This window comes from Carica papaya, chromosome 8 (assembly GCF_054855325.1).
Source record: "Carica papaya isolate Zhongbai chromosome 8, ASM5485532v1, whole genome shotgun sequence".
In the NCBI taxonomy this organism is placed as follows: domain Eukaryota; kingdom Viridiplantae; phylum Streptophyta; class Magnoliopsida; order Brassicales; family Caricaceae; genus Carica; species Carica papaya.
The window spans coordinates 26,776,296-26,792,476 of NC_142316.1; the positions used below are offsets into that span (position 1 = coordinate 26,776,296).

Genomic DNA, 16,181 nt, shown 5'->3' on the forward strand with positions numbered 1-16,181 from the left:
GCAACGAGCTGCATCTTTGCCGGTGTTAGCAGCCACATTAATGGTTGCGATGTTTTAACGACTCGCCGATGTTTTAATATCACTCATAATGTAGTAAAACATGACATAACTAATCACGTTGAACCAGACATATAGTTCTTCAAAGAAAAGTTGAATAGTGGGTTGATTTGTACTCCATATGTGTTAACAACTTGCTGGTGTTTAAACTAAAAGATAAAGTAATCTTGTGCTTAATCGATTATTGCCAAACTGAGAATGAATATAATCCATATATCAATTTGAGAGAGTGTTAAAGAAACCTAAATTAGGACTTTATTAGGGTAAATGTTATATTGGTAAAATATACTTGATCTTTGTAATTAACATTATTTCCTTTTATGGTAGTATTTGCATATGTATATAGAGTCTTAATATTCAATAAAATACAAAAATAACTCAACATTCTTTCTTCCATATTATATTAGCAAATTTAGCTTATATTTGAATTAATATCATTCTATGTTCATAACTTTAGTTTTTATACTAGCATTGTAATGATATTAAAATAAATATTGTTGCAGAATTAAATAAAAGATTCCTCCCTGATGAAAAGGAGGTGAGAACTCTTATTACAAAAAAAAAAAACTATTAGCAGATAAGTATATGTTTTGTTTTTCTTAATTTGTTCTTGACTCTTAACATTGTCTGTAAGACTAAAATGACCATGAATGGATCGATGGGCTCTGCATGCCTAAAAGTTATTTTGCCTCTAATTTAATTAGTAGAGAAATCATTATGATTCCATGTTAGCTCTAACAAAGAATCTTTTACCAGAAAATATATATATATATATATATATCATGTAGGAAGATAACAAGAACAAGTCCTCAAATGGTTAAAGTCCATATCCTCCACATTTTCTTCTGTTTTGAACATTTTCAGGAGTTTTATGGTCAGCATTTTAGTGAAGGAGAAGAGGGTTTGTCAAAGAAAGTTTGCTCTGTCAATATGCTTTTTGGAAAGAAGCAATGGGGTGCACCCAGCTGTATGTAAGTACTGTGTAATTTGTGTAATTAAATTTTTATTATTGCGTGTAAAGTTTTTATTATCTTTAAGTAAACCATTAATTCAACTAATTATTTTTTTAATAAAAATTTATATATTTATTAATTAGGTATTAAAATAAAAACACAAAAAAAAAATAGAGTTTAATTTGAATTTACAATTTTTTTCTTTTTATAGAAAATCACTCATTCAGATAGGTAGATATTCAATACTTAAATTGAAAGTAAAACTTTTAATTTTAAGAATCGAAAGAAAGATGAGGGCCAAATTATAAAACAAAAAAAAAAAAAAAAAACTGGGGACTAAATTTGTAATTTAACTTTAAATAAATTATGCTTTTTAATAAATACCGTTTCAAATCGGGAAACTTAGCCTGCCAACCCACTCTTCCACGCGCAAACCTTCCCTCTTGAATAAACAAAACCTACCACAAGCTTTAAGCAAATCAACAATGGCGACGCCCAACCCCCAGCAGATCCAACAATTCCTTTCCTCCGTTCTCTCGCAGCGCGGCCCCTCCTCCCTCCCATATGCCGAGACCTACAAGTACCAGATTCGCAAGCACCTTCTCGACCTCATCGCCGTCTACCCAGCTCTCGAGCCCAAAACCTCCACCTTCACCCACAATGATGGCCGCACAGTCAACCTACTCCAGGCCGAGGGCACCATTCCTATGCTCTTTCAGGGTGTCACCTACAACATACCGATTATTATTTGGCTTCTCGACACCTACCCTATTCACCCTCCTTGCGTTTATCTTAACCCAACTCGCGATATGATTATCAAACGCCCACATCCTTATGTTACCCCCTCTGGTCTTGTCTCCATTCCTTATCTTCATAACTGGGTTTATCCTTCTTCCAACCTTCTTGATCTCGCTAGTAATCTCTCCGCCTTTTTCTCTCGCGACCCACCTCTCTACTCCCAGCGCCGACTCCAGACTCCTTCCTCTTTTTCCGCTTCCTCCTCTGGTTATGGATCTGTTGGACAATCCCCCTCTCCCGCGGTTTCCAGTCATGTTCTCGTTCAGCAGCCGCCCAAGGCCTTCCCGCCGTCGCCCTACGGGGGAAGCGTCGCCGCCGGGATGGTTCGCCAGGAGCAGCAGAAGACAGATGAGGCGGGGGAGGTGTCCAGGAGGAACGCTATGAATAAGATCGTAGAGATGGCTCACGGAGACCTGGTGGCGATGAGGACAGTGAGGGAAGCTGAAACAGAAGGGCTGTTGAGCGCGCAGGCTGTGCTGAAGACGAGAGAAGAGAGAATCAATAAAGGGTTGAAGGAGATGCAGGATGAGAAAGAAGGGTTGGAGCAGCAGTTGCAATTGGTGTTGATGAACACCGATGTGTTGGAGGCTTGGATCAAGGAAAACGAGAGCAAGACGAAGAAACTCGAAGATCTTGATGCCGGAGATAATACATTTGCTTGCATAGACGCTTTGTCAAACCAAATGTTGGATTGCACAGCCGCTGATTTGGCTATTGAGGATGTGGTATATTCCTTGGACAAGGCCCTTCAGGAAGGTGCAGTGCCTTTTGATCAGTACTTGAGGAACGTGAGATTGTTGTCTAGAGAACAATTCTTCCATCGGGCCACAGCTTCCAAAGTTAGCGCCCACCAGATGCAGTCTCAGGTTTCTGCCATGGCTGCTAGGTTGCACCATTATGTCTCATGAAACTCCAGGCTTCTGGGTTTGTATATAGTCATTGTGGAAAATTTGCAACTTTACACGATTAATCTTTTATGATATAGTTACTTGTTGTTTGTTCTTTCAAAACGATAAATTTTGATATTAATTATACATTTGCATTTATAGAAGGTGATACTGCTGGAAATCATGTGCTGTATATATTTTTAAGCTCAAATCTCTATTTTTATGTTTCAGTATTCTTAATGAATTTGAGTTCCTAATTACTCTGAACTGAAAGGAAACTGATTTTACTCATAGAATTAATTGGTTATTGGTCTTTGTTAGAAAACTTTGTGTTTGGTAGTGACGAACCTGATTATTTCATCGCTTTTGCGCTTAATGCATAATGCATTTATCTTCTGCTGGTCTTTTACCCATTCATTCAGTATCTCTCTCTCTTTTTTTTTTCTTCTCTTGCTGGTGTAATCAGGACTGCACTTCTGAAACAGAAAAATTCTTGCTTTACTTGTTGATTATCTGCCTCTGGCTGCTGTCACAGCATGTTAGTGTAGTCTATCTGATATTCTGAGAGGCAACCCAGTCTCTCATCATCTAGGTGTTTGGTTGGTTATTGCTTTTAGTTCAGCTTCTTATAGAGCATTTCAATGTAGTAGAGCATGTTTCAATCTTTTAAAACTTTAGCTGTTACATTTATCAGTACTGTCCTCGCTATTTATCTGCCAGAAGCTTGTTGTCTGTAGTTCTTGGTTTTTGCAATCTTTGGAACAAATGAATCCTACAAAATTGTAGAATTCGTTTGCATATTCATATTGATCTTGGCGGTCTGTGTAGCTGCTCTTCTGATTGTGAATGTGAATTGTGAATGTGAATTAGAAGTATTTCAGCTCCTTTGCTAGCTTGTAATATTTTTACTTATCACCAATTAAGTGATCAAAGTGACGCTTCAAATAGTATGCAGTCAATACTTTTTAAGTCGAGTTAGGGTTTCATGATGAAAGAATTACCCTGGAAGTTTTACTTCTGATTTTCGAGTAGTCATTTAACTTGTTTAAGCGGGATTCTGGTTAGAGAGTGTTGATTGAACCATTCATGCTTGACCAGGAAGTAGCATATTCCTAGTTTTTACCTTTCTTTTATTTTTTCAGAAAAGAAAAAGTAATAACTCCTTTCCATTGTCCCTCTAGCACATTGGTAGTTTTTACCCTTGTTTTATTTTTTCAGAAAAGAACATGTAGAACTACTCCTGACCCCATTATCATGGATGAGCTCCATCTAAGCCATTTCTTGAATTGGTAACGTTGAAGAGATCTTCTAAATTGGGTAACATATGTGTATAAAATTTTTCTCCAGCTTGTTCATTAGCATTCATATTATGACTGTAAAATTATGAAAAAGAAGGTCCTTATATTTTTTTTTAAATAAAAAATAAAAATATTATTATTTACAAAAGGTATTAAGGGAGTACTACCCAATTACATAGAAGTTATATATCAATTAAGTAGCCGATGATACACCCTTAATCTTTCGAATGTAATATGTCATGATAAAGTAAAATAGAAGCAAAAGTATTTAACTATCTATTTTTTATGTTTACAAGTTCGTTTCAATATGTTTAAAAACTCTTAACATTTTTTTCTTTTTACACAACTTAAAAAATGATAAGTGAAATCAAAAATAAATATTTTTTTTCACAAAAACTTGTCAATGCCTACAATTATTTATTAACATTACTCGCTATTATCCAACTCACCCCATCATCCCAAAAACCGACATCCATAAGTTGTGTGTGACCGGGTAAAATAATAAAATGTGGTCATATGTTTCCTCATCAGCTTTGCATGAGTAACATCTGCTAACAAAAACATTGTCCCATCTCTTTAACATATCAATGGTCAAAGTACTTATCTTGAAACTTCACAAGCAAAGAAAGCCATTTTATGGGGAGCTGTAATTTTTTAGATTTGTCTGAATGAGTCAATCACATTATTATCATTGTCTCCTTTTAACTATATAAAAGTGTAGTAAGATTTTACGGAAAACTCATTCTTCTCATCCAACTTCCTATCCTTCCTTATTTGTAACACAAAATTTTCTTTTTTCGAAAATAGAACAACAATTTGATTGACATAAGAATTAAATTGAAAATGTATAGGACTAGTAGGACCCAACTGAGAAAGAAATCAAATGTTAAGGCTAAAAAGTTAAAATTAGGATAATTTTGAAAAAAAAGTTCAAAACTTGATAAAATGTTTTAATGCCACCCAGAATGAATCTTGTTTCTGGCTCTATCGCCGCGAAGCTCTGTGCAGCAAACCAGTTCATAATCCATAGACCCCTGCAAACCAAAATTATACTGGAGATTTAAATGTACAGCAAGGCACAAAGATGAGCTCATTGCTCCTACAACCCACAATTACACTGCAAAAATCTCCCCAAAATTCCCCTGCAATCCTTCACACTCTCTCCCAGAGAACCCACATTCCTTCTCATGTCTACAAGCACCCGACAGCTGTCCTGCTCGAGCTCTGCACTTCATTGACAGAGCTCCGCCAAATCCTCCCTCTCATCATCAAGAACGGCCTGTACAATGAATTTCTTTTCCAAACCAAGCTTATCAGCTTGTTCTGCAACTACGGTAGCTTAACCGATGCTATTCGTGTTTTTGAGCCCGTTGAAGATAAGCTCGATGTGTTTTATCACACTATTCTTAAAGGGTATGCTAAAGTTTCATCTTTAGACGACGCTGTCAAGTTTTTTTCTCGAATGAGATACGATAACGTGAGGCCCGTCGTATATAACTTTACGTACTTGTTGAAAGTTTGTGGCGATAAAGCAGATCTTAGGAGGGGAAAGGAGATTCATGGTCAGTTGATAACTAGTGGATTCAGTTGCGAGTTGTTCGGCATGACTGCGGTTGTAAATTTGTATGCAAAATGTAGGCAGGTTGGCGAAGCACATAAGATGTTCGACAGAATGACTCACAGAGACTTAGTTTCTTGGAATACCATTGTCGCTGGTTATGCGCAGAATGGATTAGCAAGGATTGCACTGGCGTTGCTTATGCGGATGCATGAGGAGGGTCAGAAGCCTGATTCTATCACTGTTGTGTCCATTTTGCCTGCTGCAGCAGTTGTAGGATCTTTAAGAATTGGCAAGGCAATTCATGGCTATGTTCTGCGAAATGGGTACCAGTCTTTAGTAAATATTTCAACGGCTCTGGTTGACATGTATTCGAAATGTGGATCTGTAGGGACTGCCAGGATGATTTTCAATGGGATGAAGCAAAGGACAGTTGTTTCCTGGAATTCTATGATTGATGGTTATGTACAAAGTGAAGATCCTGAGGAAGCAATGTCAATTTTTAAGAAGATGTTGGATGAAGGAGTGGAACCTACAGATGTCACTATAATGGGCATTTTACATGCATGTGCTGATTTGGGTGATCTTCAGATGGGAAAGTTCATGCACAAATTAATAGATCAAGGGAAACTTGGCTCAAATGTTTCGGTGTTGAACTCTTTGATTTCCATGTATTGCAAGTGTAAGAAAGTTGATATTGCAGCTGATATATTTGAAAACTTGCAAGGTAAAACCATTGTGTCTTGGAATGCAATGATATTGGGTTTTGCACAAAATGGGTGTGTAAACGAGGCTTTGAGTTACTTCTGCAAGATGCGACTGCAGAATATTGAACCGGACTCATTTACAATGGTGAGTGTGATTCCTGCGCTAGCAGAGTTGTCTGTTACGCGTCAGGCAAAGTGGATTCATGGACTTGTGGTGAGAAATTGTTTCGACAAGAACATTTTTGTGTTGACTGCTCTTGTTGATATGTATGCCAAATGTGGGGATGTTTGCACTGCAAGAAAGATCTTTGATATGATGGATGAAAGGCATGTCACGACATGGAATGTTATGATAGATGGATATGGAACACACGGTCTTGGAAAAGCTGCTGTAGAACTGTTTGAAGATATGCAGAAAGGGATATCCAAACCTAATGATGTAACATTTCTTTGTATGCTATCTGCTTGCAGCCACTCTGGTTTGGTGGAAGAGGGGCTCAGTTATTTCAGCACTATGAAGAAGGATTATGGCATAGAGCCTTCCATGGATCACTATGGAGCCATGGTTGACCTTCTTGGTCGAGCTGGCAAGCTTGATGATGCATGGGACTTCATTCAGAAGATGCCAATTCAACCGGCAATCAATGTATATGGTGCCATGTTGGGTGCATGCAGAATTCATAAAAATGTCGAGTTAGGAGAGAAGGCAGCAAACAAACTTTTCGAGTTGAACCCAGATGAAGGGGGTTACCATGTATTGCTTGCAAATATATATGCAATGGCTTCAAAATGGGACAAGTTCGCCAAAGTAAGGACATTGATGGAGAGAAAAGGGCTGCAAAAAACTCCTGGATGCAGTTTAGTGGAGTTGAGGAGTGAAGTTCACACTTTCTACTCTGGAAGCACAAGTCACCCTCAATCCAAAAAGATCTATGCTTTTCTTGAGAATCTCTTAGATGACGTCAAGACTGCTGGTTACATGCCTGACACAGATTCAATTCATGATGTGGAAGACGATGTTAAGCAGCAGCTGCTCAGTAGCCATAGCGAGAAGCTGGCCATTGCGTTTGCACTGTTGAATACAAATCCTGGTACAACCATACATATTAGAAAGAACCTAAGAGTTTGTGGTGATTGTCATAATGCAACCAAGTATATTTCGCTTGTGACTGGACGGGAAATAATTGTTCGAGACATGCACCGGTTCCATCATTTCAAGAATGGGGCATGTTCTTGTGGAGATTACTGGTGAAGCTGGAATCTTGATTCTTGGGAGTTGTCTACCAGCTTCCATCCCAGGTTTATGAGTTTTCATTCTATTCTTAATCAATTACCAAGTTATAGTTTTTATATTAGAGCTTTAATATGCATAGCAGGACATATTTGATGTGTTTAAGTTACTCTAGTTTTTACTTTGAAATTTTTGATGGTGGGAACTCATGTTACTCTTCGAGAAGTGGAAATTGAATTTCTCGATCAAAAATTTCAAGGTGAAAATAATGGTAATTCAAACACAAAAAATTAGGTTCCAGTTATGTATATTAAAACTAATATAGAGTTAGAATAAGAATTCATCATGAAGAATTAAATTAAAAATGAGCCACACCATACCTATGTATAAACAGATCAGGTTTCTGAATTCTGATTTGGTTATCCTTCAAAGTCGTGTAACATGATGATGAAAAGTTATCACACTCCCGGCCTTCGCCTATCTTTGAACTTTTAAATGACACAATAGGCTGAGAGAAAGTAGGAAACTACTGTAACATTACACGATGTATATTTATACAAATTTTTTACGTTGACCCACATGCATGTACATATTCTTTGGAATAAAAAATTTTTTTCCACGAGGCAAGAGGATCATGAGAGCCTTCTTTTGAACTGTTGTGAAGAACTGCTCAGCGTTAGATACGGTATAAAGCTAATTTATCTCTGCTACAATTCTTCAACAATTTTGTTAAAAACTAACAAAACCAAAAGCACGCTAGCGAGTTTAATTAAAGTTAGGGTACACAGGTAATTGGGCTTCAAAATGATTTAAAAAAAATGTGCCCCAGAAATGAAGATTACTGAAGTGCACATTTGATTCCTCTGATGCAAAAAGGTCAGAGATGCAGACAAGCTGAACGTACAATCACTCAAGTAAGCATCCCCTTTGGTTAGCTAATACTGTCTTCTATCTAGAGAAATCAGCACAACAATGATGGGTTTGTAATGAAAATACAATTACATTCTTTTCTCCTGCTAGATTGAGCTAAAATACAATCAAACAGTGACATGGATAACCATATAACTTCAATCATCATCAGACTCTTGCCCCGCAGCCAAGACTTGCAAAATGGTACTTTGTCACACCTCCAAGGAAAACAAGGAAAAAGAAAAAGAAAAAAGTCCGGGCCCTAAAGGAAAAAATAGAGATGTTCACAGATTATATCTATATTGAAAAAGCAGCAAAAACCAAGTGACTTTCAACAGAGCTAAAATTCCAAGAGAGATGATATCTTACATCTACAACTAGCTTCACCATGAAATTAGGCAGGGAAGTGGCTAAAAATGGTTCTCTATGGTACTAGTCATAGTCACAAACCATGCAACGTCAACTTGAGAGCATCCATTATCTGTACATTCACCATAAACATGGATCCAAAGAAGCTGTGCAAATATCCTCAAACAACTTCTCACAATATTGTCAATTATATACCAAGAAAAAGGGGCTGGTCCATCACTTCCACCACCAAAATTGTCGAAATAGATAAATCTTTCTCATTCTCGCATTGTATGTCATGAAAGCTCTTGCTTTAATAGGGTCAGCATTCAAATACTCAAAAGCATACATCTGTTTTGCCTCATCCAAGCCATCAACCTCCATCACAGCCTGTAAGAGTTCTGAAGTATTAATTGTGGCTTTACCTCGCTCCATTGCATCAGCCAGGCGTCGAATGCTAGATGCCACTGCCAACATTGCCTCCTGAAGGGCATCTGAACCACGGGGTCTTTTTGGAAGTTGTTTAAGAGGCTGAATCAGAGGAGGGTCTTGACTACCATCTTGCATATACTCTTGTGTCCCAGTGTATGACTCTGTTCCATCTGTGTCACTTAGTTCTTCTGAACTTGAAGAGAATGAAGCAGAATCTTCTTCACAATTTTTAAACTCGGTGGCATGGCTCCCTTCCTTCATCTTAGCCCAACGGCTTGGCGCTTGATAATTACCACAAACAATTTTCAGTTCATCGTACATCTCAATTTGCTTTCCTCGAAACGCTCTTGCATCTGGATGTGCCTTTCCAATCATTTGAAGCTCATCAACAAAACATCATGGATTAATAAAATAATGAAAGAAAATAAATATAAAGGAGAAAGAAAGAAACTTACTGCAATATATCTCTTCCAAAGATCATCGTTATCAGATTCAATGGTCTTCGTATTTGGATTCCATCTGAATCCATCTTGACTTAGCATATCCCGCATCACCTTATATCTCTTCTTTATGGTCTTAAGGCGATTAACAACCTTTTGATTATTCAAGTTTAAGTTAAAGTGACTGTTCACAGCAATACAAGCTGCAGTATATGCATTTTCATTAAAGCACTTGTCAATTTTATTTCCATTTTTTGCCTGAATAGCAAGAGCTTCTATTAGACACTTATCCATCGCAATTGACCAAACAACATTCCTTCCTTTATGCTTCATTCCCCTTCTCTGTCCTTGCAAGTCATAATGGTCCATTCCTAAGTCTGTAAAATCAGGTAACTACATATTTGAGTATGTTTGGGCATGAGTGAGCACATTTATCATGAAATCTGGGCCACAATAGGTAAGTAAGAGCATAATAGCAAGGACAAGATTAACAGCTAAGCACTTTTGGCATCGCATCTCTAGCATAACCATTAAATCAAAATAGTGATCCAGCTAAGCAATCAACTTTCTATATAAATGCATAGTTAGTTTTTTTTTTTTTTGAAAGAAATAAATGCATAGTCAGTATTATAGCTCCAATCATGGAGACATTATGTCAATGGCAGCTGGCAATTTGAAAATAAAAGCTACAAAAGCAAACCTCTTTCTCAAAAAAAAAAAAAAGAAAGAAAACTCATGATTTCCCTTTGATTTGAAAATTAATATGCTTCTTAAAAAACAAACCTTAAAAAGTTAGGTCAGTCTTCAATGTCAGGCATTTAAGATTTTACTAAAAAAGGACATTTTATAAATCAGATATAAAAATCATATTATCAAGTAGAGAAAAGATCCTATTTATCTAGCACCCACCAACATAGTCCACCTCTCAAGAGGGGCATCCTGATGAATACCACCAAAGAGAATCCTCATTCAACAAAGGCTTTGTTTGTTTCGGCTTCTTGTACTTCTGCTTAGATTCAGCTTGAGCTCAAACAAACACAAATTTTCTACTCAATTTGAACTAGAACAACTAAAGGAGCACTTATACAATAAAAAGCATCAGCTTCAGCTATAAGCAGTATAAAATTGCATAAACAGCTATAAATTTTATGCGAGACCCAGTGTTAACTTCCATCTCAATAGAGCTACTGATTTTGGCTCTCTTGCTCGCAATTCCAGTCTTCAAGGAGGGGAATTGGTTCCAGAAGGAGGTTTGCTTGAAAATAGTTGACAAAGGGATAAAAGGCAATTCCATTGGCGAGGTTAGCAAAGAATGATGGTGTCAGCAGGATTAATTAACAAAAGAATGTTTAGGATATGTTTGGAATAAAACCAAGAATTTTGTGGAATTTCAGTTGTAATTTGTACTGACATGAGAAAAAAATAGATTTCACATGGAACTCTACTTAGAATATTGTATAAGATCCTTTTTTTACATTCTTATAATTTTCACCATCTACCGGTTGAACTAAACGTGAATTTGCAAATGAATTTTACAAAATTTCTGTAGTCATTCCAAACATAGCCTTAAAAGTAGGCAGCAAACAAGGTTCGAATTCTGAAATTAGTTAACAAGGGTGATTTGGGTTGCTATCCGGGAAAAGTTCGGTCGACAATGTGCTTCTTGTAGCTCAAACAAATGATACAACATGATGTCTCAAATTGGGCGGTTCAGTGTATTTTGGAGGTAGTGAGACTTCATGTAAAAGAAAGTCAAACTCTTCAATATAGCTCTAGATTATAGTTTGCTGGGTGAGCTTAGTAAATGCTGCCGTAGGGTCACAGAGAGTCGTTAATGGGTCATTCTCCTCACTTGATCGAGGAGTTAGGGGACCTTATTGATATTTTAATTGATATGTAAAGATTTTGTATATGGGCTTGGCACCCCTTTGGTGCCATTGTTAATACTATACTTTACACTTGATATTTCAAAAGAGAAAAAGGGTCACATAGAGTCAAGTCATCAAATCTTCTGTTCAATACTTCAACATAATCCTTTGAATTTGGCTGTTCTCTTGTAATTTGAGATTTCATCTATATTTGATGTGCCTATAACTCCTAGTCTTCGATATGTCTGGAAGTTGCCTTCATTTTTACGCTAGATAGAAATTTCTCCAATTCAAGTACCTCTAATGTACAAAAACACATCCCCTGGAATTATCACCATATAAGTTGGGAAATTAGATCTCAGTGACTTGAGTGGAGATTTCAGAATTTGTTTCTATTCAAGGGAATTGTTGGTGATCTCATCTTGATGTTTAAGGGTTATGGGACTGATTCTAATGGGTAGTTGCTAGTATATGAATTTGTGTATGGTTTCAGGATTTGATGCGAACATCAGGTGGCTCATTGGTTCATGTTGACTGGTTCATATTGAATAGCTTTCAGGACTCTGAAACTTGGAGAAGACAACTTCACGTAGTTGATCTTGTTCTAGGTCAGTAGTTGGAGTCAATCCTCCTTCTTAGTTGATTGTTTGCAATTGTACAACTTGTTTTCTGGTGAACTCTTCAATATACTAAGAAGCGTTTGATCTTGGTTCTTGTTGTTTGCCTAACTAAGTGATTTCACCATGTTCTTGACTTTCTTCAAGTTTCTCGAATTCCTAATTGCCTGTGTTACCGACACTTGCCATGATCATCAGTTTGGTATCACTTGCTGGACCATAGATGTGTACCAACAGAAATAACAGAAAAAAAGGCCAAAAAGGGAAGAAATCAAAGGTGAAGAAGAACGAATAATATTCTTATTTCAAAAGCATACTGTACTCCCTCTATTAAAGCTGGAGTTGTTACAATTGACCCAATTGACTTAATAACCAACGCTTAACAAACTGACAAATAGAAAACTCAAGAACTAAGGATCTTCCAAATGTGAAGACTACTTAGCTATTGAATTCTCTTACTTCCTTATATCAACTGCATCTTGACAATGAGCATTTGTATCTTTTGCATAATATTTTGTGTTGCCAGGACTATTGGTTTTAAGACCATATCCTTTATTATGAACGAAGAGGCCCTCCTTGGTTATGCTATGTGGAACAAGTTTTTGCAACAAAAGATTGCCTTTAGTTTTTGAATTCCCTATGCAACAATATATCAAAAAATAAAAATTGCCTATGCAACAATATTTCAAAAAGTAAAAATTCCCTATGCAACAAAAGTTTTTGGTTATGCTATGGTGAAGGAGATTTCGAAAACAAAAAGGCTTTCAATGTCGCCCAATATCCCTTCTTTTCCAAGATTTTTACTATACACTTTTTTGATATAGAAGTACCTTTTTTGGGAACTACCATTCAAAAACAAAAATTCAATGCTATAATTGGATGGATAACATAAATATAATTACAACTAGAATGTTTGCTAACCCTTATTGCATGGAATATTATAGAAGGTGTTGTACCTAATATTTGTTGGTAGTATTGCTTTTAAAGTTTTTTCCTTTTTCTTTTTTTTTTTGCAAAATGGTGCTTTAAAGTCACAGTCAAAATACAACATAACTACATTGTATCATACAACATAACTACATTGTATTTAACAGGAGAAAGAGATATATTTGGGGTTACCAGCCATCTAGTCGTTATTAAGAATTATGTTTATATCCTTAGCCATGTCTATTCTTTCTAACTATATAAAAAATAAAAAAAATTTCATGCAATATAGTTCTATAATTATTGAATTCTAGTTTAGCAGAATCTTAATCCTATCATTGCCAAAAATCCTACATGTGTAGTAAAATGAGAACTCACAACAAAATTTTTACAGGAAAGACAGAAGATGATTTTAGAGTCTGTGTTCAGAAGAGCATAAGAAAATGAACAAAGTATGTTTAAGAAAATTTAGATACATTTATATATCCCATTAATATATTTATATGCTCACATTTGGAAACTAAAAAAATCATATATTCTCTGCCTTGTTTTCCCATGAAAGCAAAATTTATTATTTTGAAAAAGCTGCTACATGGTTGATTCTTCAAAGTCATAGATACTTACTTTCTCTGGGCAAAAAAAGAACAGACAACCAACTAATGATGATCCACTGATACTAACTTACAGAAGGCTAGGCTTTAATAAAAAGCCACACCAAAAGCAAAACCAAACATGCCATTGTTATTGCTAGAGACTTTTAGCATATATGAAATCTTCTTGTTTCAGTGCGGCAACAGCCAGACAACAGTCAACCACGAGAAAAGGTAAAAATTTTGAGGAAAAGCTCAATACAATCGTGTAAACTGCGTGTATCTAAGCAGTAGAACGTTCAACATGAAGTTTTAAATGGAGAATATATGAATATGCATATCAAGAAGGTATACTAGATCATCCACATAGCACTTAAAATGTCTAACGGACACTTTTGAGAAGCAACTAAAGAAAAATGTAGAAGATGATAAAAAGGTTGCTAAGTCGAAGTCTAAACAAACTTTTATCAGCTGAAGACACTATATCGCTAAAGGGATTATAGATTCCCTATGCCCATAAGATTACATACAAACTGGAATAGTATTTTAACCACCAAGAGCAGTTGTTCAAATGGCAAAAGATGTTCTTCATAGTTTTTATTCAGAACCTTTTCAACTCTGAAGCACCCACGTGAAAAGAAGTATAATGTTTAATTGCGACACGAACATCGCATAGAAACTGTGCCACCTAGCAACCTCATTTTATCTTGAAATACAAATCTAAACAGTATATGATATAGGATTTGCTACTAAGAAATCTGAATTAAGGAAAATCAGGGGTTTGAAAAAATGAAGTGTTAGAAAAAAATGAATCTGACACCACTATTTATTCCCATACTGACATTAACCCTAACCCCGTCTACGTAGCAACTCTCTCCTCTCTCTTCAATTCAACCCTTTGCCAAACCACCATTAGTATTTGTTTATAGCAATAGTTAACAGATCCCCACTGGTGAGAAGTTCCATATGACCCTTAAGATCAAAACCAATAACTAAAGCACTAAAGTATTAAAATCAGCAAAAACCACGAGATAAACCACAACTTGAAAAAAAAAAAACCACTGAGCAAGAAAATCTTCCCATCACACATGATCGGAGAATCAGCAAAATCCACAGTTTAACTTTAAAACCTTGCTAAATATTTAAGAAAAAATAAAATAAAAGAAAAAATCTCTAGCAACCATTTCTTGTATATTCAAGCCATTCCATGTAAACTACCAAGACAATCACATTTAGTTCACACTATCGTGTTTCATCAATCAATTGGAAAGTAACCTAATAAATTGCTAATTGTTAAAACAACAAAAATTTTCATAAGAAATATACAAAGAGAGAAAGTCTCACCAATTATTCAACTAGTTGAACTCGTAATCAGCAAGAGAAGTCAATTGAGTAACCAAATCTCACAGCGAAAAGAGAAATGGTATTCAAGTTGCAGACTGTCGTGGAGAGAGAAAAGGGAAAGTGGCGTTTTTATATGAAGGACATGTATTGGAATTATGAGAATTCTTCAAGGGCATATTTGGTTTCTAAAAAGTTCATAGTATCCTTTTTCTTTTTTTTGAATTAAAATCTGTCTGCTTATATAGTTATTTTATTCATGTCCTAATTTATAATGTTTGTACAAGTCTATGGATGAATTATCACGAATTCCTCACTTTGATATAGTTACATTAGTCTATTATTTGAAGGCACTTATAGAATAATTATTGTAATTTGGAAAAACATAAGATTTAAGATTAAATTACTTATTATTAATACGAAATATTTTATTTTTTATTTTTATATATCAGTTTCGATTATATTTTTAATTTATAATTTATTTTTATTCTTAAAATAAATTATAATTATTTTAAAAAATAAAAAATTAAAATATCATCGAATAAATTATTAAAAAAATTTAAAATTTTTAAGAAAATTTTATAAAATATATTTATAATTGTTATTATCGTTTGCTCTCAGAAGTTTGTATTTTTAAAATTTTCATATGCTAGATCAGGATATTAATCATTATATATTATTGCATTAAATTATATATTATATTTCTTATTGTATAATTTTTACTTGATTAAATGGTATTATTAAATTTATATTAAATAATATATACTATAAATAATATATAATAATGTCGCATGATCATATATGGATATTAGATAATTAGTAATATAAAATAAAATAAAAGTGACACAATGAATAAAAAATAAACAAAACAGTATTTTTATTTTTAATTATGAATTTATTTCTCAACATATTAAGTAATAGATTAATGCACTTTTGTATTAAAAAAAATTGTAAATTATTAAAAATTTAATAAATTTCTAACATATTACGTGGCATAAATAGTTATCATAAACTATTTATGTAGCATAAGTCATGATTTTTAAAACATGTTATTTTATAAAAATAAATAACGAGGTCGACATATATTATTTATACTAATTTATTTTATTTATTAATTTAAATATCTTATAAATGATAGATAAAACAAAATATAATTCAAAAACTAAGCCCAAAAGTAAATATATACAAGTAAATAAATACATACTTTATTTATATTTTCCACT

At 34.8% G+C, this 16,181-nt stretch overlaps 2 protein-coding genes and 1 pseudogene across 2 annotated transcripts; 2 read left to right on the plus strand and 1 right to left on the minus strand.

Moving 5' to 3' along the window:
• Positions 1 to 1,344: 1,344 nt before the first annotated feature.
• Positions 1,345 to 2,876, plus strand: LOC110817217 (protein ELC pseudogene; annotated as a pseudogene).
• Positions 2,877 to 4,718: 1,842 nt separating this feature from the next.
• CRR22 (Pentatricopeptide repeat (PPR) superfamily protein) lies at positions 4,719 to 8,116 on the plus strand. The gene has a single exon (XM_022045646.2). The coding sequence runs from the start codon at positions 5,078 to 5,080 to the stop codon at positions 7,508 to 7,510; it is 2,433 nt and encodes an 810-aa protein (XP_021901338.2). The 5' UTR covers positions 4,719 to 5,077; the 3' UTR covers positions 7,511 to 8,116.
• A 205-nt stretch (positions 8,117 to 8,321) lies between these two features.
• On the minus strand, positions 8,322 to 15,119 carry LOC110817210 (Myb/SANT-like DNA-binding domain protein). The gene is made up of 3 exons (XM_022045653.2): positions 14,962 to 15,119; positions 9,634 to 9,995; positions 8,322 to 9,541 (listed from the first exon to the last, which is right to left on the minus strand). The coding sequence occupies exons 2-3, from the start codon at positions 9,985 to 9,987 to the stop codon at positions 8,984 to 8,986; spliced, it is 912 nt and encodes a 303-aa protein (XP_021901345.1). The 5' UTR covers positions 9,988 to 9,995; positions 14,962 to 15,119; the 3' UTR covers positions 8,322 to 8,983.
• Between the last annotated feature and the right edge of the window lie 1,062 nt (positions 15,120 to 16,181).

Excerpts from the sequence above, each read along its gene's own strand:
- LOC110817210 (XM_022045653.2), bottom strand. The coding sequence starts at position 9,987 with ATGGACCATTATGACTTGCAAGGACAGAGAAGGGGAATGAAGCATAAA. Across the intron at positions 9,542-9,633 it reads TTTGGAAGAGATATATTGCA|GCACATCCAGATGCAAGAGC; the intron begins GTAAGTTTCTTT and ends ATGATTGGAAAG.
- CRR22 (XM_022045646.2), top strand. The coding sequence starts at position 5,078 with ATGAGCTCATTGCTCCTACAACCCACAATTACACTGCAAAAATCTCCC.